General features: G+C 43.1%; 1 protein-coding gene across 7 annotated transcripts in view; it reads right to left on the reverse strand.

Moving 5' to 3' along the window:
• Positions 1 to 3468: 3468 nt before the first annotated feature.
• Positions 3469 to 26980, reverse strand: part of ADCYAP1R1 (ADCYAP receptor type I) — a 179722-nt gene continuing 156210 nt past the window's right edge. For 3 of the 7 annotated variants that reach the window (XM_034759877.1, XM_034759876.1, XM_034759874.1), the window contains 4 exons: positions 19566 to 19649; positions 9986 to 10115; positions 9735 to 9776; positions 3469 to 4304 (listed from right to left, as the gene is read on the reverse strand). In XM_034759877.1, the coding sequence (XP_034615768.1) occupies positions 4095 to 4304; positions 9735 to 9776; positions 9986 to 10115; positions 19566 to 19649 (466 nt within the window). In that variant the 3' untranslated portion in view covers positions 3469 to 4094. The remainder of the gene's footprint in view (positions 4305 to 9734; positions 9777 to 9985; positions 10116 to 19565; positions 19650 to 26980) is intronic. The other 4 variants (XM_034759880.1, XM_034759879.1, XM_034759875.1 and 1 more) reach the window with 3 other exon arrangements.

The following is a 26980-nucleotide window of genomic DNA, read 5'->3' on the forward strand; positions in this document are numbered from 1 at the left end:
CTGCCACAGACTAAAAAGAAAAGCGAGGGTCTTTCCTGAACATCACTGAGATTGCGCCATTAAAATCTTAAGCTCAATTTTTTCAAACATGAGTACTTAAGTTAGGCAAAGCGGACGGATTTTTCACCCTTAGTGCCTCTGAAATTCAGGCTTCTTTTATTGAGGTGCCTAGATTTTGGCACCCAAGGTCTGATTTTCAGAAGTGCCGAGCACCCACAAATCCAAATAAAGTCCAAGGGAGATAAGGGTGCCCAACACCACTGAAAAAATCACACCTCTCTTACACAGTATTTCTTTCAGGATTTTAAAATACATCTCGTAGCAGATCTCCCCATTCAACGGTAGACAATGAAACAGTAGCTCTATGCGCTACAGGCCCACAAAAGCTGCAGTACAGAAGATTTTGTACATTTACAAAAGCCAAATAAGAAAATTAGACAGGAAATGTATTATTGGCATATTATAAAAATGGCTCAAGGAGCATAGCACACATTTTTTTAAGTTACATTTTGTTTTAATAACATGTACTTTCTAACTCCAAAATATATTTCACAGTAGAAATAAAACAAACACTGTTACACGTGAATAGATATTTACACACGCTTTGAAGCAATTCTTCCTTTTGGTTCCTTCTATCTTGACGCTTAGTTATGCTGGTCACCAGAAGTGGTGACATGCACATCTAGCATCTTCAATTTACATTCGACATAAAGCTACCCAAGAGCATATTTTGTGCAATGGCATTAGAATCTTTGTTTAGATAACTACTGGTTTCTCTATATATACCTGAAGTATGATCTTTCGAGTAACACTGAACATTAGAGTGGCCACATGAATGCCACCACTGTAAGAGTGGTCAGCACTTCCAGTAAAAAATCCCACTAGAAGGGATTTGCCTGTACTTTATAGAATATATTAAGTATATAGAGAGCTACAACTTTTAGTAAATTCATTGCTGGTGAATGATACTGGATGGAAAATCTCAAAGACTGAAGTCCTCTATCGGTCTACTGTAGTGGTTCTCAACCTATTTACCATTGTGGGTTTCATATGAAGCTCTCTCTGGGTTATGTGGGCTGCATCCACACAGTATATATACTACCTGTATGGCCCTGAGGATGTTACATGGGCTGCAGCTGTGTGCTGCTTGGGCCGCAAGCAACCTGCAGGTTGAGAACTACTGGTCTACTGAACAAGTACAGCATATAGTGTGGAAGCTTCCAACACAACATCCCATCAACCTGCCTCAATCCTGAGTTTGGCCTCTAAGAATCAAGAGGTGAATTCAGTCTCCAGGACCTTCAGCCCTTGGCCTCTCTTGCCGAGACTTTCAAAAATAATAATGGACCCATGCCAGATCCTCGGCTGAGGTAAACCAACGTAGCTGCATGGACACCAAGGGTGTGCACTGATTTACCCCAGCTGAGGATCTAGCCTCCAATGTGTGCCAATTGCAAGAGTGGTTTTGTGATGTGGACTCTTGCCCACAAGGCACTGGACTGAGACCCACCAACTCAAATAGGAGAGGATTTTAGAACTGCCAGAGAAAAGCCTCTTGCTCTGGATTGAAATGTGGCACAAAAAAGGCCTCCAACCAGAGGCAAGTTTTAAATATAGTGATCAATGGCTGAAAATTGGCTAGTCACCATTCATGCAAAATATGCTTTGTCCATTATTTCTTTTTATAATACACTTACAGTATTGTCAGTATTAACCTTGTGAAAGTCCATACTACAGAAAATACAAAACTAAATTTCATCTGTTCATTTAATATTAGATAGTTTTGTTTAAAAAATTATAAGTATATATTTACCGGATAGATCTGACTTTACCCCTCTCCCTCTTCAGTGTCTTTTCTGGTCCATTAAGAACATGATTCATTGGGAAACTGGCTAAAATAGCTATTTACAGCATCTGATGAGAGAAAAGTTTCCAATCTATCAGTTAAAAAGTACTTACGTAATTTTTGCACAACGTCTGGAACATAGGGGGCCAAATTCTACTCTCGGTTAGGGTCAATCCCATGCAGAGGACTGGCAAAAAGCCTGTACATCATATAAATCCCACTTAAGACCTCAAAGTACATTTAAGCCGTACATAGTCCTTTTACTGGTCTTCTGTACAAGAGTGAATTTTACCCTTATAGTGGTGTGAATCTGGAATAAATTCTGCTCCTGCACCCACTGTAGTCAGGGCAGCATTCTCATTTATTTCATAAGAACATAAAAACGGCCATACCGGGTCAGACCAAAGGTCCATCTGGCCCAGTATTCTGTCTTCCGACGGTGGTCAATGCCAGGTGCTTCAGAGGGAATGAACACAACAGGTAATCATTAAGTGATCCATCCATATCAATGGATTGCAGGATTGACCCCTAACTCTACTGGGATTATTTTAGATTTACACTGCTGTAACTAAGAGCAGAATACGTCCCATAAAGCACTGAGTGTTAAGTATTATAATTAATACTTCTTTCATAACTTTTCATTACTTTTTCCTTTTAAAAACAAGGAAACTATTTTTAAAAAAAAACTATATTTAAAATGGCATTATAAGTTTTGAACTAAACTAACAAAACCCAGTGAAATCAAAATCTCTGCCGACAGGAAAATTTTGTGTCTATATCTTCCCCCCCACTTTCTTTTTCATTTCAATTAAGAACAAAGAGCTAACCATAATTTTGAATTCCCTGGTTGTTGTTAGTTTGAGTCCAAACCATCATATTTAAATGTCATTTTGTTTTTTAATACACTCACATATAAATCCACAAAGAAATAAGAGCAAATACAGTCCTTAAAGCCTTTATGCATCACATAAAACCTCTCAAGAAATAATTGACATCATTGATGTTTGACTGAAGTAGATATGTATCCAGTCGTGGCTCTACTACAAGGCAAAGTTGGAAAGGACGTTTTCTTTTGTCTCTCTGACATTGGCATTAATGATATCTGTTGGTGAACAAACAAAAGATCCAATGACAGAAGAAACTGCCAGATATGGTCAATCATCCAAAGTCTTTATCATTCCCTTCCATAGTATCTTATTGTTCAGCTTAGGTGCTCCACAGACACTGAGGACATTAATCTTCCTGCACCACCGTGTTGGACCCCTGTTGAGTCTCTTGTGCTCGCAAACTTGAGGCGTAACACTGTCAATGCCAGCCTGGTCGCAGAGGTCACACACACACGTCATGCCACTACAAGTCGCAGTACAATGATCAGACACTGATGCAGGAGTTTCAGTGTAATTCAGAGGAAGCGAGAATCCTGGAACTGACCTTTGCCTCTTAGTGGGGTGGGGGGGAAATGGGGGGAGAAATCTTTGTTCACATTACTCAAAACTCCAACCTATCAACCCCAAAAATATAGATCTCTCTCAAATGGATGGCCCTCTTAGAAAATTCACAGCTTAGCTAGAACCTAAAATAGCAGATCCCATCTCTGCTGCATGGATTCCTCTCTCCAGGTATGCTGTCTCACACAGTCACAGCAGATGTTCTAAGTCCGCTGAGTTCTTCTGACCAAATCCAGCCATGAAATCCATTTCCAGAGTCCTTGGTGAACTGGCCGGCATTATTAATCCCAACGTTATAGCTATATCCTAAGACTCCAAAGAGACTGAGAATATTCAGACAACAAAGATGGGAATGAGGCATAGTGACGATGCATTGGATTAGAAAAAACAAACAAACCCAGACCCCAAAAATAACAACAATGAAGTCCATGCACAGACAGATTTATATCAGTTTGGCAACCAATGTTCACAACTGCACAGCAATCACTTGATACACTTGGCTGACAATGGATTACTTGCAGATGCTCTAAATGGGTGTGTGGGGGTGGGCTTGGCGTTTTATTGATTTTTTTTGTCAATGGCATGGATCTTAGTGGTGTATTTACAATGATCGTTAAAAAAATATCCTTTTTTTCTTCTCTGCAAAACGCCAGGGATGTTTTGTTTCATGCTTTTGGACACATCTTACATTAAAAAAATCATAATAATAATCGTTAAAAAAGAAAACCCACACCACCAAAATTATGATTTTTTTTTCTTTTTAAAGGGGTGTCTTGGGTTTTATTCGGGGGAGGGGTTATTTAGTTGCTCATGTCACTAGATTCTCCGCATTTATGCTGGACATCCGAATCTGAGAGCTGCTCTTGCTCAGAATGGAGAGTTGTGTCCCCCCGTTCACTCCGCTGCTCGCCAGAGAGGGATGGCGATGTTTGAAATCCACAGCAAAATACCGGTTGACTTTCCAGCTCCTCCATTTTCTCTTTATTTCTGATTGCACCTTTAGGGAGAAACTTTAAAAGGTCATTTTTTTATGTACTTAGCCGCTCGGGTACATGCTGACAGACAATCAAGTTTCAAAAATAAACAATGCTTGTTTAAGACCCGTCTTGAACTTCTCCCCTCAGTGAACTCTAGGGAGAATTCTAGATGTGCACGGGGTGGAGGCAGTGGGGAAATGCAATGCAACCCTATTGTACACTCAGTCTATGCTCACTGACATCAGAGAAGATGAGTTGCCACCATGAATCAGACCAGGGGTGCATTGAGGTCCTGTCATGTCCACTGCCTACCATGCTGACTACTGTCTCGCTGATTTCTTGTACTCCCCCATCTGTTGTCTCTTGTCTTACACTGAGATGGTAAGCTCTTTGGGGACAGGACTGTTTTGTTTTTCTGTGTTTGTACAGCATCTAGCAAAGTGGGGTCCTGGTCCATGACTAGGATTGCTTGGCATTATGATAATACAAATAATAAATAAAAATGCAACAATAACATTAATAATGTTCCTAAGCCCACCGACTCCCATAGTATCTGGGTCATGACTCTGGTCAATATCCTGTCTATGACAGCGGCTAATACCAGATACTTTAGAAGAAGCTTAGCCATGAAATCGTGTAATGAACAAGTATGGACTCCTCTGCCCTTAAGGGTACTTTCTTCCTAACTCCAGGCAGTTAGTGGTCAGCTTGGATACTCCAGGTGAAATCCTGACCTTGTTGAACTTTGCTATTGACTTCAGTGTGGCCAGGATTTCACCCCCATATCCAGAGCAGAGGGATGAAACGGTCGGTGATATTTTTTTTTCAGTTCTGAAACAATGGGCTGCAACTTTGTGGCCCCACCATCCTCAGATCAGATCGGAGTCTTTCCCTTATGAGTGGAAACAATCTGCATCATCATGCTTGCCTTTTTTGCTCTCTATTGCATTTGGCATTTATTGAGTTAATCTTTCCTTGGGCATGAACCACCCCACCCAGTGAAGTCAATAGAAAGACTTCCCCTTTGATTGGCATTGACTTTGGATTGGGCCCTTGGCGAACCAGTCAAGATGGAATATGCTTCATACACATCTCATCCCCATCTTGTCCCCATCCGCCTTTTGTGGATGTATGGCTAATGAAAACCCTGCATTCTCCTCTCTCATTTCCCCACAAAGGGGTGACAGCAGGTAGAGGGATAGCTCAGTGGTTTGTGCATTGGCCTGCTAAAGCCAGGGTTGTGAGCTCAATCCTTGAGGGGGCCACTTAGGGATCTGGGGCAAAATCAGTACTTGGTCCTGCTAGTGAAGGCAGGGGGCTGGACTCAATGACCTTTCTAGTTCTAGGAGATAGGATATCTCCATTTATTATTATTCTTAGATATGAAAGTGTGTATGCTACCCTTTCTAGCATCATCCTGGTATGTCACCTAAACGGCACAATAATAGGACATGCTATGACAGGTACAGTTGGAAGATGAACAAGTACTGTATTTTCTGGCGTATAAGACTACTTTTTAACCCAGGAAAATCTTCTCAGAAGTCGGGGGTCGTCTTATACGCCAGGTGTCGTCTTATAGGGCGGGTGCTGAAACTTCCGAGCCGGACTGGAGAATCTGCGGTCGCTGCATATGGTGGGGGGAGCTCAAAAACGGCCGCGGCCGCATCCCCGCCCGATGACGAGGTGAGGGGGCGCCTCACCGGGAAGGTGTAAGTGAAGGGCGGAGCAAGCTGCAAGCGTCCGGGACGCCCGGGGTATGGAAAAAAGAGATAGAGCGGCACTGTGCCCAGAAAAACACGCCTCTTTCACCCGTCTGGCCCGCCCTTGTATCCTATTACTGTACCTCCTTCTCTGCCTCTCAGATCTCGCTCCAGAGGACTGCAGTGAAGCGGCGCAGGCGCGCATGTGCGAGATCTGAGAGGCAGAGAAGGAGGTAATAGGATACAAGGGCGGGCCAGACGGGTGAAAGAGGTGTGTTTGCGCTACCGCTCTGATAGTCTTGGAGACAGGGAGGGCTGGGTAGGCAGGGAGAGCTGACCAATCCAAGCAGGCTTTGTATACAACAACCAGCCAATCGCCGGTAAGGTACATCGCTTGCCGTGATTGGGTGGTTGTTGTATACTGGGTACCGCATACAGTACAGCACCAGTATCTGTACCTGTTCATACAGTATAGCACCAGTACATACAGTACAGTATACAAATGTCCAACAGTCAAAACCCCATCATGGCTCCACCGGCAAGAAGAAAGAAATATGAAGCCAGTTTCAAACTTAAAGTTGTAAACTTTGCCATGGAACATAATAACTGCGCTGCTGCAAGACAATATGGAGTAACAGAAAAGATGGTTCGGGACTGGAAAGCAAATGAAAAAGCATTAAAGAGTATGCCAAGGGGTAAGTGTGTATTAAGAAGAGGCACTCCACATTGGCCAGAACTCGAAAAACATGTAGCAGACATGGTGAATGAGCATCGCCAAAACGGTTATGTAGTGACACGAAATAAAATACATTTGTTTGCACTTCAGTGGGCCAAATCTAACCCAGATCACAGCAACAGATTTAAGGCCACTGTATCCTGGTGTACTAGATTCATGGGAAGGCATAATATGGTACTGAGGCAAAAGATGAAAATCGCCCCAAAATTACCTGCAGATCTTGATAGCAAAGTAAATAGTTTCCATCGATACGTAATACAACAGCGCACTAAACATGGCTATGCGTTAAGTAGTATTGGAAATATGGATGAAACTCCAATGAATTTTGATATGGTTGGAAATAAAACTGTCCATCAAAAAGGTGAAAAAACAATTTTAATTAAAACAACAGGACATGAGAAGTCCAGTTTTACAGTGGTACTAGGATGCACAGCTGATGGTGCCAAACTGAGACCAATGATTATTTTTAAAAGAAAAACAATGCCGAAATTCAAGTTCCCTGTTGGTTGTTTTGTACATGTGAATGAAAAAGGCTGGCTGGATGAAGAAGGGGTAAAGCTATGGCTTGATAATGTATGGAGCAGGCGACCAGGTGGACTTATTCAAAAATGTAGTCTACTGGTGTGGGATATGTGCAAGACTAAACACAGATGCGGCAGTTATTCCTGCAGGATTGACATCGTTGGTACAGCCACTGGATGTGTGCCTAAACAAGCCATTTAAAGATCGCATTCAAGAACAGTGGAATGAATGGATGGTTAGCGGCGAAAAGTCATTCACAAAAGGAGGAAACATGCGTGCTCCACAGTTGGATGTTTTGTGCAAGTTTGTCATAAAAGCCTGGAATGATATTGATGCAGAAACAGTAATCAAGTCTTTCAAGAAGTGTGGCATATCAAATTCATTAGATGGTATGGAGGACGACTACTTGTGGCAAGATGAAGAGGAAGCCGAAGCTGAGACCACACCATCTGATACGGAATTCGATCCATACGATGACTGCCTTACAAATGTATCACAAGATGTCATTGATGTACTTATGATATCAGATGACGAACAGGAGGATTTTGAAGGCTTTTAAAGGGAAACTGTCACGCCAGCAAAACCTGTAAAAATACCGTAGCTTGCAGTTATGATGGGCGTTGCTAACTCGCCAGGGACTTGCCCGGCACTTGCTCTCTCTCTCTTGTTTGTTATCTTCCTCCTATCATCATCAGTTCCAGTTTGGTTGACAGCTTAGAAAACAAACAGCATGGCAGCTCCCATGGGTTTATTGTCTTATCCTTCCTTTCAGCTTTAGAGTGAATTAGGAAAAGTTTAATCCACTTGCACTGTTTTATGTTTACATGTTTGATGACAAACAGCCTTATGTTTATAAGTGACAGTTTTCCTGCTAAGTACCTGCATGTCATAAGCATTTGAATTAAAATTACCATATTGAAATCAAATCTGATGTTTTTTTAATTTTTTTTTGGTGTGCGTTGGAAGAGGGGTAGTCTTATACGGCGAGTATATCCCAAACTCTATATTTTAACTGGAAAAGTTGGGGGTCGTCTTATACGCCCAGTCGTCTTATACGCCGGAAAATACGGTAATTAGGTTTAACTCTTCTTTGTTAACCACATGACACCCGCTGAACTTACTGGGTGTATTTATGACATGTACACAGTAGGGTACACTCACCTAATGTGGCACTAATTGCAATGGGGATGTAAATACAACTTAGCAACTAATCCTCTATCTAAGGGAAACTCACTACTTTAGGAACTGTAATGATGGAAAGCTCGTTATAAATGCTAAGCATTATTAGGATGCTGCACATCAACTAGACAATATATCCCTCACTCTTAATTCATGACTGAGATGCACAAAGTTAGAGCATAGTTTTATTGCATGGAAATGGGATTTCAGACATGCCCAATTACTGTAGATTTGCCTATGTAAAAAAGTGCAGAACACTGCCTAAAACTTCCCTGTAAGCAGTGCCTTGTCAAGGCCAGTTATGGATATATATCATTTCCCCCCCAAGCAGCCTTTCATCATAGGGCCAGATCAGATCATGTAAATCAGCATCACTCCACTGAGAAAAGCTGATTTAAACCATATGAGGATTTGGCCTTATATTTTTAATTCCCTTCCCCCCCACATCCATAGTAAATGGCACTCATATGGAAAACCACAATGACTGCAAACCCCAGAGACCAATGTGGGTTAATAACAAACAAAGTAACTGCCAAACCTAGGATCAAATCTACAGGATCTGAAAGGCAAGACTCATAAATGCCATGGCCATGAATGCAATTCATTCCTCTCCACTCACTGTGCCACAGGACAAAGTTGAGAAAGTGCCCTTTAAAATAGGACTAAGTTATTTAACAAAATGTAAAGAAACTGCACATATTACGCCCAGCAAAATATCGGAAATAAATATTAAATATTGTGTTGCATCTTTAGAGGCAAAATCCCTATTTCCATTCAAGGATCTCAAATCATTTTACAAGCAGTAATAAAAATAGCTCCAAATCACCTAGGTAAAGTATGGAATTTATTATTATTATTATTCCCATTTTACGGCTACCTTGTAACATAAGGATATTAAGAACCCAATCCTGCACTGGTAGTAGGAGTCCCCAGGGACTTTCTGAGCAGTTACAGAGTAAGCGAGAGGCAAAGGCAGGAACAGAACCCAGAACTATCTGGCTGCCAGCCCAGTGCGTTGACTAAAAGACGATGCTTCCTGCTCTGGTGAAGGCAGTCTGAAATTTGGATGCAGTCAAGGAGTAGATAGCTAATGAATTACAGCTGAGAGGTGGGTAGGGTGACCAGATGTCTCGATTTGATAGGGACAGTCCTGATTTTTGGGTCTTTTTCTTATATAGGCTCCTATTACTCCCCACCCCCTGTCCCGATTTTTCACACTTGCTGTCTGGTCACCCTAGAGGTGGGTTTGAAGGTGTGATCACAAGCAAATGTCATGCTAAACAGATGGGGCAGAGGGAGAACAGGTAAAAATATCAAAAATCTTACCTCCCCATTCAAGAAACAGTAGAGAACAGCAACGACAAAGCCCTGGATAAACAGGAGAGAAAGGACCTTAAATTAAAATCCTCTAGGAACTGATAGAAAATAGCAGGGGGGGGGGGGAAGAACTGCTAGTCTACAAAGCACATACAGTAAGTGAATGAACACATAGTCAAAGACAGATCCATGCACAGCAGTCATAACAAATACAGAGTTCTTTCTTTCTTTCAAAAAAGCAGAATTCATGGTATAATCACCTGGAAAGATCCCAGTCCCAATTCAAACACTAGTCTCTCCCGTTTACTGACATTTTCAGGAGAAAAGGCAAACACTGTGTAGTGAATTCCAAACAAGGGGATAAGCAGCAGAGTGGAGCGGGCCAGCCTCCTGTTACGACAAATTGAAAGAATGTTAATATATCTTTGCAGGGACAACTTGAGCTTTGATTCACTTTTTGTGGTGTCCCATTTGCCAAAAATAATAATAAATAAAAAGAATATATATAAAATTTGCCCGTTTGTTCCCATCCCCTGATTTTACCCACATTTTATTCTGCCCCCATTTTCTGACACTTGGTACAGTCTGAGTATGAATATGTATCAATAGTTTAGAACTGTGGACTATCGTATTCTCTTATTTTGCTTGCATGTTCTTCTGGATAGGGACTGTCTCTTACTAGGGATATGTAGAGTACCAAACACAATGGGGCTTTGATCTTAGCAGTGGTCTCTGAGTGCTACCATAATACAAATAAAATAAAGAACAATAGCACCACCTGATTGCCTTCTTTATATGCAGCACCCAGAATCTCCTCTCTGTGTGTTCACCTCTTCTTGACAGAGAAGAGGTCTCCATTGTATTATGCAATCATGACTCTACTGTTCAGGGGCCTGAGTTTGCTTTCATTTACACTGGTGGAAATCATGTGTAACTCCATTGAAGTCAACTATGTTGCACCAATGTAAAATAGTGTGAGAGGAAAATCGAGCCCAGTGGGTCTAGACAAGAATACTGGGAACTAAAGATGTACTCATGAGCAATTGATTTTATCTGGATGAAATTCACGCTACAGAGAGGGCCAGCACAATGTCTATGCATCACTCAAGCCCTAATTAAGCAAGCCTATGCTGGGTGAGGCAGCTTGCCACCATGAAAAACCATCTCTTGCTTTCAGCTACAATACAAGGTGAATTTTTATGGGTAAGCACACAAAAGGAATAAGACAACTGAATGCCTATCTGCAAACAAAGCGGATGTAGCGGTCACAAAGAATAACTTCTGGATTGCAAAAGTTAATTTCCTCCAGTAGAAAGATGCGTGGCTGAGAGACGTCTGATGGGGACATATGTACATTTCCCTTAAAACGAGCTGGCATACGGGTGGGAACAGAGAAAGAAAGAGGCCCTGGCCGAGCTCTGGAAGAACTCCCCGCAATTATTTCATAGGCAGTGCTGACATGGCTATACCGAATGCCACCGTGAAAATTTGACACTGGCTCATTGCTGGCAGTATTCTTGGCAGTATCCCCTCCCCATCCTCTGCAGCATTCCCCTTTGTCTGACACGGCTTGAACCAGCCAAAGTACGGGTCGTCAACAGGCTGTGAGAGTATACAGGATTCAGCAGTCAATTCACTACAATGGATCAAGTTAATGAGGAGGCTGCTAAACATTTAAGGGGGGGAAGTATAGCTCAGTGGTTTGAGCATTAGCCTGCTAAACCCAGGGTTATGAACTCAATCCTTGAGGGGGCCACTTAAGAATCTGGGGCAAAAATCAGTCCTTGGTCCTGCTAGTGAAGGCAGCAGGTTGGACTCAATGACCTTTCAGGGTCCCTTCTAGTTCTATGAGATCGGTATCTATCTATCATAAACTGCAGTATGCAGCATTTATGGACTTCAAAAATATCATAGAGGATAAGAGAAGTGACAGAAGCACTAGAAGAAGAGAGAGCAGGCTAACAGAATCTTAAAAACCCATTTGATACTACAATATTTAAGCTCGCCATGAAATGAGAAGAGATCAAGCCTAGACAAGGAGATACCTCTCTCCAAAATCCATCACTTTAGACCAGATGTTTTAAAAAAACCCAGCTTGAATGGGAAGTACATTGTTTCACAATGGATGGAAATGACATGCTCTAATTCAGCCACAAGTTACTGGGTTCACTGCAGGAATGCCTGGGTGAATTTCTATGACCTGCGCTAATCAGAGGTGTGATTAGTTGATCAAAATGGTCCCTATTGGCTTTAAAATCTTAGAATCTATAACTGCAATGCCATCTCAGGATTGGAGGATACTGTCTTTAATTAACCCTGTGAAAACCTGGAAGGAAATACATGCACAGTGATCACTGTTTTATACACACACAGATTTATAGATCAAAAATTGGCTCATAACAAGTTAGAAGGAGATTGTAATGGGTATAAAAGAATTAGATGTTGTTAAGGAGTCTGTCTCATCTGACTGAAGCATACTATTCCTGAACCAGGATGTTAAAACAAAGGCTCTAAGCTGGTTGATGAGACTTTTTGAAATACTAAATAAAATCATGCTTTAAACAGAACAAGTTTCCTCACTCTTAAAAAATGAGGTCATGTGCTTTCATAATTGTGCTTCCATTACTGCTATCGAGAAAACACATGAACTAACAAATGAACTTTGCAATGTGATGGATCAATGCTTCATATTGCACAAAGGGAAAAAAAACCAACAGAAATGAACGAGCAAGCCTAGATGAAAGACAACTTGAAGTATCTGGTGCAACAGACTGGCCATGTCACAAAAGGACATTGGAGAAGGGCATTAACAACCTCCATCTTTAAGGAACTGAGATCCCTAGAATTTATATACGGTGCAGATCTTGTATGTAACAAAACTGCTGGCGAGGAAACCAAAAGCCAACAAACACAAAATTAAAACAACTGATGAAACGAAAACTATCCGTAGATGTTATCCAGTATTGGCAGCCAGCTATCACATCTGCAGATGGGTCACAACCAAAACCTGGGATCTCAATACCCATGAACTTGGGGAAGTTTGCACACAAATCTCAATTTCACAGCTGGCCCTATCGCTATAATACCAAACCAGTTCTGAACATCCCCTGGATTGAGCAGAAATTTGTATCCAGGTGCAATTTTTGCAGCGCTCTATAGCTGTTTCTGAATGAGAAGGCTTGGCAACACGATGGTGGGTGTTCACCCTGCAACGGGCAGAAAGAGTCTGTTGAGGATGAAGTGATGATTCCTGTTATTTTATCGGGAGCAGCAGCAGGAAAGAAAAATGAAAGCAGAAGCAGTGATGGAAGCAAGACTGTAACAACGTACTGCCTCCATTTACGTTCATGGCTACAGAACTTAATAGACATGCTACTGAAGTTGCAGAAACACTAGCTAGCCAACCAAACATTACTTGGCTGTTTGGAAGGGACACAGCCTCTAAGAAATGCGACTAAACTCCTGGCTACAGTCAAACACCCCTAAAAATACCAGAGTTAGCTAAAATGCCCTGTTAGACAATGAACAAGGCAGAACATCTATTGTTTTGAGGGCTGTCTTCAATGAAAGCCTTAAAAATGAGAGACTTTATTATCACAGTTTCAGGGATGGGTTCTCTCGCTTTTATAGTATGACCGGGAGTCAGAGTAGCAATGGAGTTTTATTGTGAAAAAAAACATGGATTCATTTTTTCCTTTTCTTTTTCTTCGTCTCCTGATTGATGAGGTTGCCTCAACCAACCTGAATTCTAATGCCCTAAGTGAGATACATTTACAATAGAAGGGAAGAAATAACAAAGAGGAAAATTACATAACTTTGTCTTCTATAAGGAATCTTTCATTTGCACTAATGGGCTTGTTTGGAGAGAGGTTGCTGAAGCCCATTTGCATTGCTGGGGGCATAGGTCTGCATGAATCAAAAATGGAAAAGATCAACTATGTTAGATTAATTTAGTCCCCGTTCCAGTGATTTGTATTGAATATTCTACCCTATTAATATTTTACATTTTAAACAAGATTTTAAAACACATGATTGGTCTTTGTTTTAATCAAAAGTATGTATGTGTGGTTGGGAAAATAAACACCTTAATTTGAGAAAAACAGAGATTTTGTGTGTGTGTGCTGTGATCTGAAACTGAGTTCTAAGGAAATAATAGAGAGGTTTTCAAAGCTATCAAAATATTTAAATGACCATTAATTTCTAATCATAAATTTAAGTCTAAAGGTAATGCCTTATATGGCTTTGAAAATTCCAACCAAAATAACCAAATATGCATAACAATGACTAAGTGGGGTTGGGTGGATAGGTGGATAGGGGAATGATAACGGTCTATAAGTATCTGAAGTAGGTAAAGACATGGATATAGAGAAATTATGTAGAGTGATACAAGAGGGTAAGAACTAGGAGTAAAAGATTGAAATTAATAATATGATTATTAAGCCAGAATATAAATAAGAAGACCATATGGACCACGAGAGCTAATACAATGCAGAATTGTCTCACCATTGCTTAGGGGTGGATTCGACAATAACATTCTTGTTAGTCACAAGGTGGCACTATTACAGATTGTCTAAGTTGAATGTATAGGTAGGTAGAACTTGGAGAAATGCCTTATAGTTGTGGTGCAGTTCTTCTAAGAAGCAGATCATAACTCCAGAAAAGTTTGTCTTGAGAAGCTTTCTAAGAGTTTTTTTTTCTGACTGAAATAATTGCTTAGGTACTGAACAGACCCACAGATTCAAAACAAACATTACCAGGAAAATTAACCAGGAATTTTTCAAAAGCACTTAAGGGAGGGAGGCAGCCAACTCCCAACTCGCTTAGACATTGCTGAAAATCCCAGACTCTATGGGTTAATAAAAAAACCAAGAAAATCATTACAGATAAAGCATTAGTGAACCACACCTTAGGAAACAACTGCCAGTAGGGAGGGCGCGCTGTCCTAAACGTTTTTTTCCATCTTTAATTAATAAGATTCAACACAGACACCATCTTGTGACTTAGAAATCCTGGCAGATAGAGTGGTGAGAGAGAGATTGTGAAGGCTTGGCGAGTGAGCGTTCCTTGTCAGGAACATAGACAGCCCCCAAAGGGAGGAGGGCCATGACTCTGGAACGGATTCTGTGAGGAAGCTCTGGGGTTTATCTGTTCTTCCTGCTTCTGGGAAAGAGGGAATCATGAAAAAAACAGCAGCTGAAGGCTGAAAGCTGCCTCTCTCTTCTCCTCTAGATGTTTTCTGCTTACTGAAGTTGTGTCTGTGTCATGGTTCCCAGGACTATGCCTGCTTGTGCCAGTCTGGTCATGAGGCCACCTAACAGAACTACACCCTTGTCATATATATAAGATTAAGGTAATGCTACTCTGTGCATATTAAGATTGAGACAACATTGACAACTATTCCAATTTATGAACAGACTGATTGAGGCCTATTGCTGAGTCCCTGGTTCTCTTCTCTTGATGACTTTCTTATAAAACTTTCGGGGCCCGCCAAGGATCCCTACTGGGACCAGTGCTGTTCAACACATTCATAAATGAGCTGGAAGAAGTGAGGCGCAAAATTTGCAGATGATACAAAATTACTCAAGATAGTTAAGTCCAAAGCAGACTGCAAAGAGTTACAAAGGGATCTCACAAGAGTGGGTGATTGGGCAACAAAATGGTAGATGAAATTCAACGTTGATAAATGCAAAGTAATGCACATTGGAAAAAAATTATCCCAGCCACACATACAAAATGATGGGGACTAAATTAGCTGTTACTACTCAAACAAGAGATCTTGGAGTCATCGTGGATATCATGGGTGGTGGATATAATAGGCCAGCGGAGGCTTAGCCGACCGTGGCACAGCTGCCGCCGACACGCTGCTGGACTTCTAGGCCCTGCACTTCACCTCGTCTCCTCCCAGCTCCGTCCCTTTCCTGAGGCCCCGACCTCCCACCACTGCCTGGTGAGTGAATCCTTCCTCTCCTCCACTCCATGCCCCCATCTCCTGAGGTCCTTACCACTCGCTGCGTCCCTTCTCATGCCCCACCCTGACACCCCCCCTTGCCCGCCACTCACCAAGTCCCTCCTCACTCCCCGCCCTCACCAGATCCCCCACCTGCCACTCGCCGCTTCCCTCCTTTCCTCCACCCCCACGAGACCCCCCACTGCTCACCGTGTCCCTCCTCACTCCCTTGCCCCCAGAGATGTGCTGGAGCGAGCAGCGAGGAGGGCCGCGGCAAGCAGCAGGCGGGGAGGGGGGTGTCTGACAGGATGGGGCCTGAGGAAGGACGCACTGTGAGGTGGGGGAGGTGAGGAGGGATGCGGCGGGTGGGGGGCAGGAAGGTGAAGAAAGACATGGTGAGCAGAGGGCAGGGTGTCTCGTGGGACTGGGGGAGACGAGGGATGTAGTAAATGGCAGGTGGGGGGGTCTCACGGGATGGGGTGGAGGAGAGGAGGGATGTGGGGTGTCTCGCGGGGGAGGAGGCTGAAGGAGGGGAGAGACATGGCGGGCAGCCTCGCAGGGGGTGGGTGGAGGAGAGAAGGGACATGGTGAGCAGCGGTGGGGGGGGGCGGGGTGAGCGTGGGAGGGGGCAGGGCACAGGCGGCGACTTTTCAAAGTGCCGGGAGGTGCTTGATCCCCAGCTCTGCCCCATCCCCACCCCGCGTCTTCCCGCCCAGTACCGTCCCTTCCCCCGAGCACACCGTGTCTTTGCTCCTCCCTCCAGGGCACCGCGAAACAGGGCGGCATGGGGAGGCACTGATCCGCAGGGCCCGCTGGCGGAAGGGAGATGCTGGGCGGTTGCTGATTGGGGGCCTGCCGGTGGGTGTTCAGCACCCACCATTTTTCCCCAGGGGTGCTCCAGCCCTGGAGCACCCACGGAGCTGGTGCCTATGGGGCAGGGACTAGGCTAACAGAAAAGCGCTAACAGAATGTTAGGAACCAATTAGAAAGGGACAGATAATAAAAGCAAAAAGATCTTAATGTAAATCCATGGGATGCCCACACCGTGAATACGGTCATAGAATCATAGCATATCAGGGTTGGAAGGGACCTCAGGAGGTCATCTAATCCAACCCCCTGCTCAAAGCAGGACCAACCCCAACTAAATCATCCAACTATGTGCAGTTCAAGTCACCCCATCTCAAAAATGATATACTAGAATTGGAAAAGTTAACGAGAAGGGCAACAAAAATGATTAGGGATATGAAACAGCTTCCATATGAGGAGAGATTAAAAAAAACCTGGGACTGATCAGCTTAGAAAAGAGATGATTAAGACGGGATTTGATAGAGGTCTACAAAATAATGAATGGGATGGACAAGGTAAGTGTTATTTATCCTTCACCTAACACAAGAACCAGGGGTTACCCAATTAAATTGATAGGCAGCAAATTTAAAACTAATATATGGGAGTACGTCACACAATGCCCAGTCAACCCACGGAACTCACTGCCTGGGGATGATGTGAAGGCCAAATGTATAAATGGGTTAAAAAATGAATTAGAAATTCTCATGGGGGAACAGGCCTGTAAATGCTATTAGCAAGATGGTCAGGGATGCAACCCCCTGCTTTGGGTGTTCCTAAACCTCTGATGGCTAGAAGCTGGGACTAGAAGATAGGGGATGGATCACTCGATAACTGCCCTTGTCTGTTCACTTCCTCTGAAGCAGCTGGCACTGGCCACTGGCGGAAGACAGGATGCTGGGCTATATGGACCAGTGGTCGTACCCAGTGTGGTCATTCTTATGTTAAGCTGTCAATGGATCCAAAGGATTTCTGAAGCTGTAATCTTAGAAAAAGATTTCTATAATAGTTATTATGCTATTTTGGACCCCCTCCTTTGAAGAAAAAAAAAGGCTAAAACTGGTTTCTAGTTTAATTTGGAATATGTACAAGAAGCTCAGGATGAGAAAATTGTATTTTAAAGAAGAGGATAAGGGACTATGGACCTACTTGTACACTAGGTAATGGAGGAATGGGATGCTGCAGGTACACCTCTACTGCGATATAACGCGACCCGATATAACACGAATTCAGATAGAATGCAGTAAAGCAGTGCTCAGGGGGGGCGGGGCTGCGCACTCCAGCGGATCAAAGCAAGTTCAATATAATGCAGTTTCACCTATAACATGGTAAGATTTTTTGGCTCCCGAGGACAGCGTTATATCGGGGTAGAGGTGTATAATTAAATGGCTGGTTTATGCTCCACTGCTTGTGTTTGTATTTTGGAAAATTCAGTAAATCAGCATCGATTTATTGGAGACATTGGCAAGTTTGAATAAAAACCAAGCAATGAAGGCAAAATTTGAGACGGGTGGATATGGAGAGGGTAGGGTTGTTTGGGAACTCAGCAATCTCCTGGATGGAGACATTTTCTGTATATTTCCACAGCTTTGAAATGTAGAGGATTCAGTCAATGGCCTGCCTATCTCTGCCTGGCTGGAAAACAGACCACTTAGATCTGCAGGGCCTCTTCTGAAACCGAACAGGGCAGCTGGTTACATCGCTCTTGTTTGCCATGCCAGTAAGAATGCTAGTCCTTAATGCCTTCAGCCTACCAGCTGAATGGGCATGAATACTAAACTAACCTGTCACAGCTAGACAGCAGCCCTCATGAACACGCTGGAGGTATGTTACAGGGATGGCATATGGAGAGCTAACATTGCCCGCTGCCTGTGCTGGGTTTATATTACGGTAGCTAGAAGACTTCAGCTGTCAATCAGCCACCTTTCAACTGCTCTGAATTAAATTCACCACTCTGCAGAGTCTCATCATTAGGTCTGTCCACCATTTCCCTATGAATTAAATAGTGAATTTCATCCTTAAACATTATTTTAGCTCAGAAATGCGGATTCCAGTTTCTATGGTGTTCTCAGATCACTACCGTCTCTGGACTAAGCAAATACCTTTTGCCGTTTTTTTTTTTTAAACAATTATTTTCTTCTTCTTTTCCTACTTTTTATTTCTTTTGTTTGCTTTTATTCAGGATCAGTTCTTTGGCTGAATCTTTTTGGGGCAGCTCCTCTGCTCTCTTTTTGTAAGTAACCTGAGAAGAGATCCAGTCTTTAAACTAGAAAAAAATATATTTGCAGACTTAAAATGGCATAGGTTAGAAAGCAAAGGGAAAAAATGCGCAACCATTAAGAAGGGACATTTCCCTGATCTTGACAAAAGGCTGTATTGTGTTTAGATCAGTTTGACAGGCCATCTTTGAGAGTACAGGGTTCAAATCACAAGACTTTACCATGAAATTCCAGTGAAAGTTGGGCTGTACACATAAATACATTTTAGGCCAGATCCGTAGCGGGCATAAACTGCTGAGGCTCCATTGACTTCAGTCGAGGTATACCAATATATACCAGTTGTGGATCTGCTCCATATTTTTCATATTTATATTTTCCTAGCAACGTTTCAGGCAAAGTGCTTTCTTTCCAATGTGCATAGCACTCCCTTGCTACATAATGATTAATAACTTTTTCTTTAAAAATGGGCAGGTTTGTTAAACGTTTTCATAAAGACTTTGTGGGTATATTACACACTGATTCAAAAATCAACTGAACTCAATAAAAAAACACTCCCGCTGACTTCCAAAGGCTCTGGATTAATCCCTAATTCTGCTATTCATAATCATAAATTGGTCAATAAACTGACACATTTCAAACAAATAAGCTTAACATTCTTGATTGTGATGTATCAGCAGAAGCACACGACAAAAAACAAACCAAAAACAAAGTCATCCTCATGCAACAAGAAATAATGAACAGTTTCCCTTCTGCCCCGCTGCTAATATAAACCATTTATTTGCAACATGCCTCACAAAAACACAATAATGTCACGGGATTGTGTACACTTACAGGGTAATGGTGGATAGTTCTGACATCTTGCAAGAGTGCTGGTTAGCCCTCTTGGGCTTACAGTAGCATTTCTGAACGCAGCTGCTAAATATGACAAGATTAGCATTTTTTTCAGAATACCATGAAAAGGCCAAAGTAGGTCAGTTTCAACACATTTCACGAGACATGGCACAAAGATGGAAAGTGGGTGCAACTAAACGCAAATGCAGCGCAAACCAGCTCTTTGATCAAAGCGAAAACATAAATAAAACGCATTAGCTGCCGCGGGCAATTGTGGTGTATTGATTCACAGAGAAGTTAAAGGAGGAACAACCTGGCTGCAGGTGATTAGAACATTTATGCATAAAAAAAAAATACATGTGACTTTGCTGTCAGATACTGCACAGAGAATAAAAGAACAATATACTTAATTGAAACAGACCGTAGGTATTATGGAAAACAATGAAATAGTGGTATCAATTTATAAAACAGAAATTGCTGTAAGTCTGTGTTGTTGTCTGACCAGCCCCAAATTAAAGGCATGTGTAACTCTGCAACCACGTGTGATTCATTATTAGAAAGTGGTCACGGACAACAATGTTTTTTTTTTTTTCAGTTTAGCTTCCTCTAAACCATGGGAATTCCTTGGGAAACTGTGTGCATGACCGGCTCTGCTCATTGGGACGTATCTCACGCTTTGTCAGTGTGCTCACGCTCAGAGGCGTATACAAGTAAAAACGGCAGCCGTGTTCAGTATCGACAGTACCACACCTTCTCCTTGAGATTCCGGCTATGCCCCATGGAAGAGGAGGGACTCATTACACTCCCATGTGTGCCTGGGAGGCGTGCTCACTGCTGGCAAGAAAGGTAGTATTGGGGCAAGTTGGGGAAACATTTATAAGGAACCAATGGGTAACAACTTTATACAGCGTGTACAGGTGGGTTCTGTGTCACTGCTTCCCCTTGGGGCGTCTATCTGGGGAGACAGCTTTAACTTGTGGCTGAGTCTCCATCAATGAAGGCTGTCCCGGGGATGTGTTGCCTCAAGTACCCTGCCCCAGCAAGCCCCGCCCAATCTGGGTGAGCAGCGTGTGGCAGGGAGCAGGGCTTACGAATGCTTTGTGTTGCTGCAACCCACCTGCAGGTGGACTTTTCACTTTGCCCCAGATTACATCGGTGGCGTGAACGAGCCCCCAGAAGCCCAATGTGATTGCTTAGTGGGGCTTCCCCGGGGACCCCGTTACACCAGTGCTCTCTTCTTGTTTGCTTCTGGGGGAAAAAACCAAGGGGTTGGTTTTGATGTATAGATGATATATTATTTGGGGTCCTGGCTGTTTTAGAGACCACATTCTCCACTGGCGTAAATCAGCATCGCTCCCCTGAAGTGGAGGAGCTGGCCCCTCATCCACCCTGGGCTGTCTATGCTGCACTTCTAAGAGATGCAGCACAGAAATTGCAGACCAAGAGGCAAGGGGGCTAAGAAGATGGCTTAAGCCGCCTTGGTGCTCTCCAGCTGCTGGGGTACTCTGGGGTCCAGAGCAGCCCCCAGTATGAATTAGACAAATCTGGGAGGCTAATCTATGGCAGGCTCCGGGGACTGTCCCAAATCTCTGCAATGCTGCAACTCCACCCCAAATTTGCCCCTCCCTCCCACAGCATGCTCCCTAGATGAATATTTGAGAGGAGGTCTTCAGACAACAGTCGCTGGCTTTCTCATTTCCTGCATCAGGAGAATTCTCCCCTGGCCGGATTCAGGGCTTTTGGGGATCCTTGATGCTCTTCCAACCCTTTCATCTGTTCTCTTACCCTCTGGTGGTTAAAACCATCTGAGGTGCTCCAGCTAACAGCCCACAGATTTATAGTTCTTGGGTCAGGTGGCAAACAGGGCCGGCTCCAGGGTTTTGGCCGCCCCAAGCAGCCACAAAAAAAAAAAAAAAAAAGCCGCGATCGCGATCTGCGGTGGCAATTCGGCGGAAGGTCCTTCGCTCCGAGCGGGAGTAAGGGACCGTCCGCCGAATTGCCGCCGAATAGCTGGACCTGCCGCCCCTGTCCGGAGTGGCTGCCCCAAGCACCAGCTTGCCAAGCTGGTGCCTGGAGCCGGCCCTGGTGACAAAGCATTTCCAGGGGAGGCCACATGACTGCAATTTGTTTCCCAACGTGACCTCACAGACGTAACTCAGCTCTCTTGATTGCAAAGCCTACTTATTTACTCAGGCATTTGCCCAGGGAGGTGGCATGGGAAGGAAGGAATTTTTATGACAGTTTGTAGCTGGACCATATTCATTACCACGGTTAGAACTGCTGAGTCACTTAGTAAAGACACTTCTCTCTTTTTGCACCTTCAACAACCTTGACAGCTACATTCCAACTGCAGAATATTATTGGTGATGATGTAAGAGCCAGAGAGAACAGAGCAGGAGTTTTCGATCTCGTGGCCCATATTGTTCTAGCCGATAGAAAAAAATAATCATGCTTTGACTTGTAAGCAGAGCTCATTTACTGTGCTTAGGGCTGAGAGTAAATACAGAACTGCACGGTGTTACTGTTAGAAAATTACTTCTCAGCGTATAACTGTTCATTGCATCATGTACCTTGTCTGTTTTGACTGTGCTGTATTGTGCATTGTTTGGCAACTGAAATCCATAGTGAGGAATCAGGAGACAATTTTAGAAGATTCAGTCAGCTTATTTTTACGTGTGGAAATTTTCAAAAGTGACTAGTGATTTGAGGTACCTCACTGTTTGATTTTCAGAGGGCCAGTGCTCAGCAGTTTCTGAAAATCTGGCCTTTTACAGTTTCCAAATTGGCATCCAAAAATTGACACCCCCAAAATTGCCTTTGAACCACTTTTGAAAATCTTAAGCCTAGATTTAATTCTTCCTGACATGTTTCCATGTAGCACCTTCTTTGAAGCTTGAGATATGGTTTCCCTTATCACGTCACTCCTTTTTTTACTTAGAAATAACATCTTTTATTGGACCAATTGTCTCTCTAATATCCTGTGACTGACAGAGCTGTAGCTACACTTCTTTTCCGGTTGGCAGATTAATTGTCCATTGTGTATGTGTATATATATCATTCTGGTGGATAAGAAACCAACACGATTCTGCTTGTTTGCTAAACTCACATTATCAGCAGGAAAAAGCACAGCTCTGGAAATAATATTTGATGGACAAGTGCTGCTGCAAAACCAGGAAAGAGCAATACACGTTGTTGGGATAATTATGGAAAAGGTCTGCAGAACGTCATAAAAAACAGCAAAACCTTTCCACAAGTTTTCTTTTTTTCCAACTATCCTACTGAACTTAATAGAGAATTATATCCCTGTTATTGTGTTCTACAAGATAAACCAAAACATACGTAGAATGTAGATCTGCTAGAAGCTTTTATACCACTATTGTTTGTGTGGCTTTTTTGGATACCGTACAGTTGTATCCAAATCCATTACCCCTTTCCCTTTTTGATAACTGAAAAAAGGGGAAAGGGAAAGAAAGGAACGCAAAAACTAAAAAAAAAAATGGCTTTTTCTTAAAACAAAACCGGATTTTTTTTTCAAAAAAAAGCTCTCAAAAATTCCCAATTATTTCCTCTTAAAACATACTTACTAGAGTTTTACCTGATCTAATTTGACCTACTGCCTTTCTAAACAGAGCGAAAAGCACATGAGGTCAAACAATTTCTTAATGTTTAATAAAAATGTATTGTGCTCTAATTTTGCATAGCATCAGCACTTTGATAATACATTGACAGTGGATTTAGGAATGCTGATAGTTCAGGTTCGTTCACTAGAATGGGACGGAGCAGTGGCAGCAAGGCAGATGGAGATGAAGAGGTCGTGCTTAACTCAGTAGATTTGCACAGGTGTAAGTGAGGGAGAATTTGGCTTATGCATGATTGTAAAGGTGAAAAACAGGAAACTTTATACAAGTTAAGAATGATGCTATTAAGAATTCCTGGGCAAATCCTTTTGGGGGTGGGGGGTCGGGTGGCGTGTCTACACTACTGCTTACGTCAATGTAAGTTATGTCACTCAGGGGTGCGAAAAAACCACACACCCCCGGGTGACATAGCTCACATCTACTTAACGCAGTATCTACACTGTGTGACGTCGGTGGGCGATGCGCTCCTGCTGATATAGCTTCTGCCTCTCATGGAGGTGGATTAATTACAATGACAAGAGAGTGCGCGCCTGTCAATGTAGCGTCTTCACCAGATGTGCTAAATCGCCCCAGCTGCATCAATCACAGCGGCGCTGATTTAGCGCCGTAGTGAAGACAAGCTTGGGAAAAGGAGACTGAAAACACAGCGGAAAGGAGGCCAGAGATGATAATGCAGACAACCTGTGCAAAAATGAGTGGAGCAGAGGAGTTATCTAATGAAAAATAGACACAGGGTACATCTCATATTCTAAGCACCTACTTGTATCTATTTAGTTTTTTGGAAGAGGCTTGTGTTGGAGTTTCTTCTTTTCCCACTGAATAGCACAGGATTCACTGCAGCAAGGAAAATCCAAACTCACCCTTACAAAAAGTGTGGGTTTAAGGGAGCAGGAAGAAATGCTTGCAAAGCTGAAGTAGTTTTGCATTTGAAAAATATTACTTGTGATGTCTGCAAAACTTTAGTCTATACAAGGTTTGAGCATCCGTCCTACTCAGGGAATCTATACTAGAACTTGCATGGTGACAGGTTTCGGAGCGGTAGCCACGTTAGTCTGTATCAGCCAAAACAACGAGGAGTCCTTCATGCACTTCATGCATCTGATGAAGTGGGTTTTAGCCCACGAAAACTGATGCCCAAATAAATGTGTTAGTCTCTAAGGTGCCACAAGGACTCCTCGTTATTTTTCCGTTAGAACTATGCACCACCCAATCCATGCAGGCAGAGAGTAAGCTGTATTGTGTTGGTTCTGCCTTACAGACAAACGTTTTTGTGCACTTCACAAAGAGAAATCTGCCTCTCAGCTGGATTTCTGAGCAAGAGTTCTGGGGAATGGGACTCACGGCCAGCTCCAAACTTTCTAACTTTCTTATGAGAACTCTTAGTTCAAAATTTCTGTGGATAACTTCGTTTCTGGTCTTTAAGCTTGAGGAGTGTGAGAATGGCTTGCGCTGTGTATTTCTATGGGCTTGCCAAGTCAAAGTCAATGCAGCTGCTGGGCAGAGGGCAGCTAATGTGACCAGATGCCTGGGAAGAGGCTATTTTTGTTTCCAATGCTTCCATGGTACTGATGACATGGGGCCCCCAACGCTGCTTAAAACTACATGAGTGTAAATCCTGATTAGCCCCACTGAAGTTAAAGGAGTTTACACCAGTGTAACTAAAAGCAGAAGTTACTCCAGGTTTACCCCATGGTAACCAAAAGCAGAAGTTGACGCATGGGCTCTGGCTGCCTGGGGGAAGCCACCCCGCACTGTTCCACAGGCGTAGAGTTACTGGCCCTGTTCAGCATACCACTGCTACTGACGCTGGCTATTTGACAAGGATAACCTGTGCCAAAGTGCGAGAGCAAAGCGGCTGAGTGAGCTACTGAGGGAAGGAGAGTTTGGCTGCTGAGGGAGGAGGCTGAGGGATGATAAGAATCCAAAAGGCACCAAGTCCCCAGGAAAAGTAATAAAAAAGCCAAACAAACCAATGCCTCTAACACACATACCCTAAACTAAGGCTACATAAAAAAAGCCACAAGAGATAAAAAAAAAATGTAGGCAAAAGTCCATCAGCATGTTTGGGGCTCCCCAGTTTATTGCAACATGTACTGCTACCTGCCTCATGGGGGTGCGGTGCAAGCAAAGCACAGCCCTCAAAGACTGAGTATGGGCTCTTGAGGGCAGAGTGGTTGAACTGGATGAACAAAGGGAGACAGAGGTACATAAGGGAGACTTCTGGGGGCATAGTAGAGCGGACCCACCTCCTGACAGCCCCTGTGCGGTGGAGGAGGATGGAATTCTCAGGGCAGGACTGCATCAAACTGGACCAGAGGGAATCGATCCCATAGTTAGGACCCACACTGAGGATATCCCTCCAGGGGCAAGAACCGCAATTATTAGGAAGAGACAGGTAATAGTAGCAGGGAATTCAGTTATTAGAAACATAGATAGTTGGAAGCAACAGAGGGTCCTGTGGAACCTTTAAGACTAACAGAAGTATTGGGAGCATAAGCTTTCATGGATAAGAACCTCCCTTCTTGTGATGACTGGTGAATTGCATGCTGGGTAAGAAGGTAGAGGATCTCACGAGACTTCTAAATAGTCTTATATATAGTGCTGAGAAGGAGCCACTGGTTGTGGTACATGTAGATACCAGTGACATAGGGAAATGTAGGAGAGATGTCCTGGAGGCCCAATTTAGGCTGCTAGGTAAGAGATTAAAGTCCAGGACCTCCATGGCAGCATTCTCTGAAATGCTTCCAGTCCTATACACAGGGCCAGTAAGACAGGCATTATTGCAAGGTCTAAATGTGTAGATGCGACGGTATCAGAAGGAGGGATTTAGGTTTAGGAACTAGGGAACCTTTGGGGGAAGAAAGAATTTGAGAAGTAACTTGCTAAAGACATAAAAAAATAACAGTGATTTTTTGTAAAGTACATGAGAAGCGGGAAGCCTGCCAAACAGGCAGTGGGGCCACTAGATGACAAAGGTATTAAAGAAGCAATTAAGGAAGAGAAAGTCATTGCAGAGAATCTAAATGAATTCTTTGCATCAGTGTTCACTGCAGAGGATGTGGGGGAGATACCCACATCAGAGTTATTCTTCCTGGGTGAGAAATCTGAAGTGTTGTCCCAAATCGATGTGCCAATAGAAGCGGTTTTAGAACAAACTGATAAATTAAATGGTAATAGAATATCAAGCTTGGAAGGGACCACAGGAGGTCATCTAGTCCAACCCCCTGCTCAAAGCAGGACCACTCCCCAAACAGATTTTTGCCCCAGATCCCTAAGTGGCCTCCTCAAGAATTGAACTCACAACCCTGGGTTTAGCAGGCCAATGCTCAAACCACTGAGCTATCCCCCCGTAAGTCACCAGGACCAGATGGTGTTCACCCAAAAGTTTTGAAAGAGCTCAACCATGGAATGACAGAACTACTAATTGTAGTTGTATTCACTGAAATCAGTTTCTGTACCAGATGGCTGGTGCATAACTATTGTAACCAATTCTTAAAAAGGGCTCCAGAGGAGATCCTGGCCGTTATAGGCCGGTGAACCTAATTTCAGTAAGGAGAAAATTGGTAGAAATTACAGTAAAGAACAGAATTATCAGACACATAAATACACATGATTTTCTGGAGGAGCATCCACACACCTTTTGTAAAGGGAAGTCATGCCTCACCAATCTATTAGAATTCTTTGAGGGAGTCAACAAGCACATGGATAAGGCTGATCCAGTCAATATGGTGTACTTGGATTTTCAGAAACCATTGACAAGGTACCTCAACAAAGACT

This window comes from Trachemys scripta, chromosome 2 (assembly GCF_013100865.1).
Source record: "Trachemys scripta elegans isolate TJP31775 chromosome 2, CAS_Tse_1.0, whole genome shotgun sequence".
Lineage (NCBI taxonomy): Eukaryota > Metazoa > Chordata > Testudines > Emydidae > Trachemys > Trachemys scripta.